Here is a 10,719-nt window from a genome sequence, read left to right on the forward strand (position 1 = left end):
CCCATAGCGTATCTAAATCCTCGCAGAGTGTGTCATGAACTGGATTATACGCTACTATTGTGCCTCTTACTATTCCGTCTCTTAATACTGCAGTGCACAATAATTAAAACACCTGCCTCTAGACCGAAAACGGTTGAGTTCGAGTCCCACGAGGATACAAGTTGTTTTTTCATTTTTTTTCTGCTAAGCAGCAGGTGGCACATGCCTTTAAAACAATTCTTCGGTCTTACGTGCCACAAGCACGACATAGTGCATATTTATGAGGGACGCCGTAGTGGGGGACTCCGGATTAACTTCGACCACCTGGGGTTCTTTAACGTGCACAGAATACGGTACCACGAGCGTTTTTTTCCTTTCACCGCCATCGAAATGAGGCCGCCGTGGCGCAGTAATCAAACCTGCACCCTCGTACTCAGCAGCGCAACGTCATAGCCGCTAAGCCACCGCGGCGTGTACGACATCATGTGAAGGCCCGTTTACGACCTGTATAACGACTATAACCCCTGAATTTTCTGCACGTAAGAACTGTTTTTTTTTTTTTGCCTGTCGGGCAATTTGGTTATCATCTCGTTGCGCACCGCACTTCTCTGGCGAATGATCCTTTCTATATCGATCTTTCTTGCATGCAGAATGACTTTGTGAATTTCAGCTCGGATTCGTATGTGTTCTGGACTACCTTCTGAAGCGTGCGGGTGTTTAATTTAAAGGTACGATGCTACGCACGCGTTTTCAAGGCTCGCTTGAAGTATAACACCTAGGTTGCTTCACAAAAGCCCGATTATTAAAACAAAAGAGCTAAATCGTAAGAGTAACGTTCATGGCAGATGATGAGACACGTTAAATATAAAAACTAGTGTGGTCTTCGCGCCATTCATCCGTATAGAGGCGGAAGATCGCGCCATACAACATCGGTCACGCAAGAAGGAGAATAAAATGCTGACGTAAATAAACCCGCTTGCAAAATAAAATGAAAACAAGCAGGTGCGCCAAGTATGCGACGCGTAAGAAGGCTACCTTGGATATACCCTGCGGCAGACGCTCTCCTTCTCAATGCGCAAGTTGTTCCGAATGTGCGATTATTTCCAAACCATATCATTCCCCCACGTAGCATAGGCCGCAGGGATGCTGTGAAAGTAGAGAGAGAAATAAATTGTGGGCCGCATTGGGGTTTACTTCCAGGCGTCATCATTACAGAAACACATGTTTCTGTAATGCTTGTATTTCAGTGTTATGTATCTTTGACCATGCCAGCTTGGTGAGGTTCTGTAGCGTTACGATACACTCTTATGAATTATATATCGGCTGGTGAGTATGCAACATGTGAGCAAATTAGACGCAGTGCAAGGGACTGCAGTAAAAGTTACTTTTAATAAATGTAATGCAAGATTAGATTTATTAAAAGCAACTTTTACTGCAGTCCCTTGCACTGCGTCTAATTTGCTCACATGTTGCTTGGTACGAGCATTGAGCGGGACATTGTCACTCCATGTGATGGTGGCGTCACACGATGGGTCATTAGCGAAGTGTTTGAGCGATAGTGCTGAGATATTAAACTACGTTCATTTGAATGCGTAGCGACAATTAAATGTGAGGAAATTACTTCCTGCTTAGCATCTTGCACTTTTACAACAATGCCCCGTAGTGAGACACATTTATAGAAAACACTCGTACTTTGCGTTGAGTACTCTGAGCGACTTCTTCTTGTTCACGTGAAATGAAAAGGGCAAAAACGAAAAAAAAAGAAAGAAAGTACTTCAAGTCATATCGTCGAATTTAGTATTATAAAGCTTGAATAACTGAAAATTTTCCTCATAGAGGGCAAATCTAGGCGTAATATGTTACCAGCCGATGACTATGTCTCTAAATGATTGTGCAATGATTCACCATCCGCATTAAATTGAGACGTGACTCAGTGAGTACTGCAGAAGTGCATAGGGTCGAGTTACATTCCTGAACGGTAAAGCTGACAATGAATAGTGAAATCTGCTTGCTGATTACTGGTGTAAGGAAGGCTCTAGCTGCAAAATTCTAGTGTTCCATTGATCGCTTCGAGTTTGTTGGTGATCACTGTGGTATATCCTGGCAGCCTGCTTCCCTTGACCGATTTTAATTCTTCGGCTACTGGTGCGGAGAAATTAATGAACCATGCATTCATACTGCGGCGTGTTCCTTCGAGGAGTGCGAGGACGTGCATCTGTGGCGCATCACAAGTAGCCCTTAACGCGTATGGAATTAACTATAAGGGTCCTGCATATGTCGCTGTGCCTGTTTGAAAAACTATTTTGCGCTCACTGCTGCACGGTTATTGCTCAAATTCCGCAGAAAGATCGCATTTTTGATTCTACGTCGTTTAGTACAACACTTGGCACCGTTAATTGTGCATTTTTTTAAGTACGAATTTGACTGCACTTATGGGGATGCGAGCTGCTGCCGCGACGGCGCATTGCTAAACTTGTGTCGCCACCTGTCGTCATCTGGAGAAAGATGCGTTTGAGGGAGTGCCGTCGCCTGTTCCAGGAGCGGGCAATACGCGACTGCCCACCCAGTCTGTTATGTTATTATTATTATATAATTACTATGTACACTTCCAATGTACAATAGGGCTTGAAGTACGCAATCAAGCACTTTTAGATGACTGCTCACATCATGTGCTCTTACGTCGCATAAGCAGTTGTCTGCAACGTCACCCGATAAGTGCAAAGAAACCAATTTGCAAGTCGATAGCAAAGATGAGACGCCATTAGAATACGTCATTGAATGATTGGAACCCCATGGGAAATGTCCTTGTACATCAGGTTTTTAAAGCTGGTTCTGCTGAAGTCTATTTAAGCAAAATTATTCTTAAGGTTGGTACTTACAGCGGCATAGGTAAACAAAAGTTTTCGTCACGGCTACATGCCCCAACGTACAGATTTACACCTTCTACAATAGGATAATGAAACTAAACTGTCTATACTAAATAGGAATTCAAGTCAATTAGGCACGTGTTGCCGTCACTTTTCTACGCTGCATTAGGTTATGTTCTGTGGGATTTTCAGTTGTCGCATATTTCCCCAGTGAGGTTGAGTTTTTGGCACACAATAAAAATCCTTCACAGATGTATGTCAATCTGAGCGACTGATACATCAAAGACCGCGAAGCGGTATGGGCGACGTTTCATACCCTTCGGATACTGTGTACCAAGGCTCTGTTTGCCGGCCCACGGCAGCTGCGTTCGAGTGCGGTCATGGATGGCTGTTTTTAGTGAGGGCCCCCGATTCAGGCGGTGTTGCAGCGCCACGACGAACAGCGACCATCCACGAAAACAAGTGAAAGAGCCAAACAAATCAATTCGCTTTAAAAATCCTTCACAGATGCATGCCAATCTGATACAGCAAAGACAATGAATGTATGTAAGCGGTCGGGTTGTCTCACCCTTCTTAGTGACGGCTCTCCCATGAAGTCAGCGCTTTCACTTCCGCAGCCGTACGAGCTCCTAGCCGACCTCCAACGGGGAGTCGGTACAACGCGACGCTAGAATGCGGATTATTCGTTAGAAAAACGCGCAAAGTATGTGTTGTAACTAGTAACTTTTTTTTTACAATCATTGATTATTACGTTTCAAAGCAAATTGAGGGCTCTGATGCCCGTTGCATTGCGTTTACATTGATCACAACGTCGCCTGGCCACCTTCGCCACACAAAAGCCGATGCGCAAGCCCCCTTAACAGCTTCACTTTAAAACCTGACTCCAGTGACCCCCTTAGCTCCACGACTGCGAAACGTGTTTTTATGTTGTGGTTATCATGCAGGCCTGGAATTCCCAAGATCGTTGGTTCGACCACAGGTATATTTGCTCGGATGTTTTTTTTCTTTATTTTTTAATAAATTCTAAGCAGTGCTGGTGCCTGAACCAAATCGTGATGAAAGAACAAAAGAAGGAAAGATGATCAGCTCATTTCCTGGCTCTCAACTGCTGTTCGCTGTAGAATGAAAGCTGACGTGGAAATAAAACCTCCACTAATTAATCCGCTATTTGTTGGCATCTGCAGATGAAGTTTGTACAATCGCTTACAGAACTAATAAATGAACAGTAGCTGCTATTTAATTCATCACTAAGTGTTTTTTGACCTAATGTGATGTGAAACTGTGCAAACGTGTTACAAGCGAGACATCTTTGCAATCCCCATATTAGATTGTGTACAGTGCACTTCAAACGAGGCACGCAAGGAAACAACTGTCGAACACCGATCGAACTGTCATTTGTTTCGATTGTCGCGTCGCCTGTCCTGATAGCGCTGTACATCCCCCACCATGCAATGCCAGATACCTCCCATCCCTTCCTCCTGAGAACGTCCTCATAAATTGAAGTTTTCGTGATAGGCGTGTATGTCAGCATTGCAACAGTTGCTTATTCAGTTGTCCTGAACAATGTTGTTGAGATAACGACAAGCTTGAAGGAGTCAATGTCTGATACTTTCGATGCAAAAAATAAATTCGGGGTCATACATGTGCACAATGAGACTATAGGGACTGGATGTCGTTCTCCTAAGACAGGAGTACTCTAGTTAAGAGTATGCATAAACATTGAGAAAGTTGGTAAACTACGAGTATATGCTGATAAGCTTCGTTTTCCGTCGGCTTTCGCTCGTTGTTTATTTGCGAAGATGCAAAAATTTATTTCGGAGATGTAAACATCAGCGGCATGTGGTATGTAAGTGGGACAGGTAATCCAGAAAATTCTTCTCGCTGCTTTACAGTCTAGCAGAGCGAGGCCGTGTGCCAGTAGCCCATCTCTTTATCTTTCATTTGCTGCTAGCTCAGTCGTGTAAGTATGCAGAGAGTGTTTCGGTAGTACGTGGTGGTAAACGATACCGATCTATTGGGCTTCCCGCAAAGAGAGGATTAGCACTTGAAGTGAAAAATCGCATTCTGTTGCTAATCCCTACATTATCAGCAAGGAAACGAGACTTGCCAACAAGCGGCCCGCAAAACGGTGATAAGTGTTCCAGTCACGCACAATTGCTGTGATATTATTTGGAACAATGACGGACCGAAATTTCACAGCATATGCAGATTAGTCAGCTCGCATTTCAATATTAATGGGCGAGATTTATCTCCGCAATATTTCTTTACTTCTATAAGATTACACTGCTCCCTCTATAAGTATTTAAGAGAAATTATGAAAGAAATTACTAGTTAAAATAACAGTAATTATCGTTATGGGTTAGTGACGCCTGCATATAAATAGGTGGAATAATTTATGACTGCGCATGAATCTTGAACCTCATTAATTGGGCGGTGGGCATACATGGTATATCCTACCAGGAAGGATGCATTGTCGATGATCATAATTGAATCTAATCCTGGTATTTTACGTGATAAAACCACAATTTCATTATGAAACGCGCTATAGTGAGAGAGCTCGGATTAATTTGAATCACCTGGGGTTCTTTAACGTGCACGCAATTCACGCTAGAACAGCGTTTTTGCATTTCGCCCCCCATCAAAACGCGGCCGCCGTGGCCGGGACCAAGGTCGATTTAAATAGGTCGTGAAGCTTCGGGCGAAAAGCGGTTCAGTACAGATTGTCACCGACATCCGCATGGGGGGTTATGGGAGCAGCGATTGAAGCGCGACTATGTTTGGAGGGAACAAACATTGGGAAAGAAAAACGTGTTTTTTAATTAAAACGAGACACAGTTAGATCCATTCAACGAAAATAAAATTCCTAGTCAATTTTATATATTCGTGACATGTTAAGAAAATACAAGTTTAATTTTATTATTATTAATAAATGCATTCCCTTTCAGCGCCCATCGCTACAGGGGGCGTTGACGCCACTATCACTCGCAATGCAATGCACGTCTTGAAATGGGCAGAAAGGCGCACTCGTAAAGTTCGCCTGTTGAAATGCGCCCCCCTCACGGCTTGTGCTTTCTTGCTTGTCGAAGTTTGTCTGAATTTGGTGACGCGGGTAGCTTCATCGCTTCTTAATCTGTTCAGTCAAAAGGAGTGGGTTACGACTGCCAGATAATTGTGTAGTTGTTTTCGTGCGACTGCGCTGGCCGACGGGCTTGGCATCCGACAATAGGATCACCACTCTACACCTAAAGCTTTCGTCGGCCTCCAAAGAAAGTATGTTCTGTGCAGGGATGTGATTTCGACAACCGTACGGCTGGCCTTTTCCTGCATCGCTTTCCACGCTGACAGCTCGAAACGCCCATCAAGTTGAATGGCGGGGAATTTGAATATATAGCTCCAAAGGAAGGACAACAAAACAAATTTCGCGCCTTCGAAAACAAAATGACGTCACTTCTGCTTTTAACGGACATAGCGTCACATTATTTTTTCTTCCGCCGGAAGTGTTCCCACCGCATACAGATGGCGCTAAGCCCCATGAACCGCCGATGGACCGCCATGTTTTGAACGTATGGGCTCCTATGGAAGCTTCGCTACCAGGTATATTTACCTTGGCCGGGATTTGAAACCGCGCCCTCTGGCTTAGCAGCGCAACGCCAAAACCACTGCACCACCACGGCGGGTAGCGCAATGGCTTTCACAAAACGGACAACATTCCTTTTCTTCGCTTGGTCTAAGACTAAATAATTGTATTAGTACTGGGGCCTCAATTATATGCGAATTCAACGCGGTTTTGAGACACAGACCGTCAAACGACGCAGGATGCGGAAGTAAAAGTTTCGTGTTTGTCTATCAGCCCGCGCCATCTGTGTTCGCTGAGTACCGAAGCGAACACCCGTGAGAGCAGTCTACCTAGACCTTTGGACGCATAAGTAACACACGAAACGGAAAAGGGCCGATTATATGGCGACGGAACAATCGTCCCAGGAAGGCGACCGCTTCGGAATTTCCGTGATAGTACTTAGCGTGGTTCTTGTCCCGTTTCATCTACGTTCCGGGCATAAAAGCAAACAGAGACAGACAGACGTCAAGGGCTTGATACCACGAAACACAATCTCAGTCCCCCAACGCTGCGACTCTTTCTTTTCCCACGTTCTGGCGTATTTGGGGCCCTGCATTCTGTCTCGTATTTCTTTTATCCACTGCGCATTTAAAACACTCGCAGTACTGATATTCAAGAGCAGACAGGGAGGACGCGTTCACTCTCTAATCTTATCAATACGAACCACTGCAGTGCATGGCGGATGCACTCGGTGCACTGTTCAACACCATCCAGGGTAACAGGAGGTTTTATATTTGTAACACCGGCGCTCGTTTGAGTGCGGGCACCTTCCGCCAGGCGCCAGATTTGTCGGCTAACATCGAAGAAACGACGTGGCAAGTGCCTTGTACCCAGCCGAGCTCGTGCCACTGCCACAGCTTGAGGCTTCGCGCCTGCGGCGGCCTCCCAGCGCTTCCCTGAGCGCCGATGAAATCGCATGCCCACGCGGAGAAGTGCCGGGACGTCTCGAAGAGGAGCGCAGCCAGTGGACCTTCCTCGTTCCGTGTGCTCCTCTCTCCCGCCTTCGTGTAATTCACCCTCTCTTGTTTCTCCAGCCCGGCAGAGTTTATAGCTGTATAGAAGCCGGGGAGCCACGCCGAAGTCATCGGATATCGACACCGTCAGTGCCGCTGGGCAAGAGTCGGCCACTATAGGCTTCGAGCGGCGCACAAAGCGTTTCACTTTGCAGGAACTAGCCCGGGCCACGGCGACTGTTATTCAAAACACGTAAAACACTTGTCTCCGGACGCTATCGGAACCTCTGCGCTGCCCCTGTCGAAACTATTCGAAGCAAGAAATTAAAAAAAAAAAAATACTACCGTGGAACTGTCGTCAGATGTGGCTCGGGACTTGGGTGCAGGCGAGAGAATTTCTCCTCACCAGGCGACAGTATAAATATGTAGCCGACAAGCGCGGGAGCACGAGTCAGTCGACAGCTGTGGCTACAAGGAGTCACCAGCCATGAATGCACTCGTAAGCAGACAACGCGAACATGCTGCTTTGTCGTCTATACGATCTCGTATAGTACTTACACTTCTTTTCAGGGCTACTACCAACCCCATAACGAAGTCGGCGTCCGAAGGCAGTAAAACAGGAGCTGACCCTTTTTTTTTGCCGCCTTCAGGACTGCGATGTTGTCTCCATAACCCATTAATTATCTCTTTTTTTTTTCGCAAAACAACAGGAAGCTGCGGTCATGTAAAACAACTCATTTTCCGAAATTACCCTCGAAGGTAACGTGGCGGGCACATAAGCAGCAATGTGTGAGCAATTTGTATGTTCAACGATACACATGCTATAATACTATGGACATTTTTCTAGTACGCTAAGTGATTACTCACCAACATGGTAATATTTAAAATCTCGGTGTGTCTGTGTGTGTGTGGGTGTATGTGACATTGTTGTGATAGGGCTGAAAAGCAGCTTTGCCGCCTCGCTGATATCGACGAAGTCATGTGTCGAAAAAAGAACGAGCAGATCCAAATTAGATAGAACAGTGCAGGATCTGCAGAATATTTTGTGCCTGATTGGCTGCCTTTTTAAGACATACCTTTTGAGAAGACTAACTTTCAGGCACACAAATTCCTTTTTTTTTCCCCTGCTAAAGAGCACACATGAGAATCCTGGATGATTATTCGCCATTTACCACTAATGTTCGATTCTGGTGCAGGTGGTTTTAATGGCCTTCCTGGTCGCCAGCGCCTACGCCGGTAACTTAGGTGGTGGTGCCGGTGGCCTGGGACCGGCTGCAGCAGGGCCTGGCGGCCCAGGGCTCAATGGAGGTGGTGGTGGTCTGGGTCCTGGCCTTGGCGGTGCCGGCGGCGGCCTCGGTGATGGTCTCGGAGGAGGTCTCGGAGTCGGCCTTGCGGGAGTCCTTAGCGCCGCACTGGGTGGTGGCGTGGGCGGCTTAGCAGGCCCTGCAGTATCCACAGGTCCGGTGTCCGTGGGCGCCCCCGTTGCCGTAAGCCAGACCGTGTCCATTCCAGCGCCAGTGGCGACACCCGTCGCTACTGTATCTTTCCTGAAGCAGCCCGTAATACACCTTAAGTACGTCACCAAGCCAGTGGTGAGCTACGTACGCCATCCGGTGGCCACCGTCCACCACGCCATCAGACCTGTGGTGCACGTCACGCACGCCGTTGCTGCGCCGGCCATCGCAGCCACCCCAGCTGTGGCTGCTGCACCGGTCGTGCTAGGCGGGTTCGGCGGACCAGCGTTCGTCGGCGGATTTGGTGGCCTCGGGGGCCTTGGAGGCGTGGGCCTAGCGGGCTCAGGCTTTGGGGGTGGCGGCCTCGGAGGCATCGGTCTCGGTGGCGTCGGTCTCGGAGGCGCAGGCCTCGGAGGCCTCGGATACGGTGCGGGGGGACTGGGTTATGGAGGCGGACTGGGGGGTGGGCTCGGCGGCGGACTCGGCGGCGTCGGTAATGGAGTGGTGGTCAAGGCCAAGCATCTGAAGTCCTAATGAGTGTGGAAAGCGCAAGTTCAAGTGATCTGGACCGACGTTGGTGCGTTGGGGAAAGCCGGACTGTTGCTGAGTCTTCCGCCGGTAGTGTCGAATAACTTCGAGTGATTCGTAGCAGTTGGAATAGCGAAGTTTTGTTGTTGCAATGTACAGAGTTACTAATTAAACTTTCTTAGAAAGTGTTCATAGGCGCCGGATTACAATGCCTAGCAGCAGCAGGACACTCGCATGTTCTAGCGCGAGTGTTCTAGAAATCGAAGTGGCCACGCGATGTAAAGCATGCTATAATCTTTTGTTTTGCACTACTCAAATGCGGGTCTGCTACATAGTCGCACCCACCGTGGTGGCTTAGTGGCTTTGGCGTTGCGCTGCTGAGCCCGAGATCGCCGGATGAAATCCCGGCCACTGAGGCCGCATTTCGATGGCGGTTAAATGAAAAAACGCCCGTGTACCGTGCATTGGCTGCACGCTAAACAACCAACCACAGGTGGTCAAAATTAATCCGGAGTTTCCCGATACGATGTGCCTCGTAATCATATCATGTTTTTGGCTTGCAAACCCCAGAATGTATTTTTTTTATCGTAGTCTCAATTATACTTGATTCACCTGCCGCGGTGGCACATTGGCGACCGCATTTTGCTTTTGGCCAGAACCTTGCGACTGAAGTTGCCTGCTAAAGCGCTGCCTATTTCAATGGGGATGGAATTCAAACACGCTGTTGTAACGAGCAGTGCGTGCACGTTAAAGAATCCCAGCTGGTAAAAAAAATTCCGGAGGCCTTCACTACGGCGTCTCTCATAGTCCCAGGTTTGCTTGAACACGTTAAACCCCATGAATCAAATCATCAGATCATAATGACTCCAAAGGCTTCCGCTATACATACGGTGTCTCTAATGGCCTTTGTATCGCTTCGGGGCGTTGAACCGCATCAGCCACAACACCTTAGTTTCCAGATCGTTTTTCTGGCTAGATGGAGACTGACTTCCATTTTTCTGCTGGGTTAAATTAGTGTAGCTGCAAAGAAAAATATATTATACAGCGAGTGAGTGAGTAAGTGAAAGCTTTTATTGAGTCTTTCAAGAGTTTCGCGGTTACGAGGTCTCCGTCGTCTTCATCTTCTTGGCGCTGGCGACTTGAGACTTCTCTTCAGCAAATAAAATCTGAGCGTCTTACCTGGCTAAGGAATTGAAAGAGATATGAGAGTACTTTGAGAGATATGGAACTATTTTATTCTCCTAAGCGGACTTGTTACAATCGAATGAGTTTCCGTATTCCAAAGCTATGTGATCAGTACTAGAGGACGTAGACAATTGTAA

At 47.1% G+C, this 10,719-nt stretch overlaps 1 protein-coding gene across 1 annotated transcript in view; it reads left to right on the plus strand.

Annotated features, from left to right (window-relative positions):
* Positions 1-9,403, plus strand: part of LOC135911788 (adult-specific cuticular protein ACP-20-like) — a 32,283-nt gene extending 22,880 nt beyond the window's left edge. The window contains exon 3 of the mRNA XM_065444125.2: positions 8,612-9,403. Coding sequence (XP_065300197.1) covers positions 8,621-9,403 — 783 coding nt within the window. The 5' untranslated portion in view covers positions 8,612-8,620. The remainder of the gene's footprint in view (positions 1-8,611) is intronic.
* Positions 9,404-10,719: the final 1,316 nt, after the last annotated feature.

The sequence above is a fragment of the Dermacentor albipictus genome, chromosome 1 (assembly GCF_038994185.2).
Source record: "Dermacentor albipictus isolate Rhodes 1998 colony chromosome 1, USDA_Dalb.pri_finalv2, whole genome shotgun sequence".
Taxonomy (NCBI): domain Eukaryota; kingdom Metazoa; phylum Arthropoda; class Arachnida; order Ixodida; family Ixodidae; genus Dermacentor; species Dermacentor albipictus.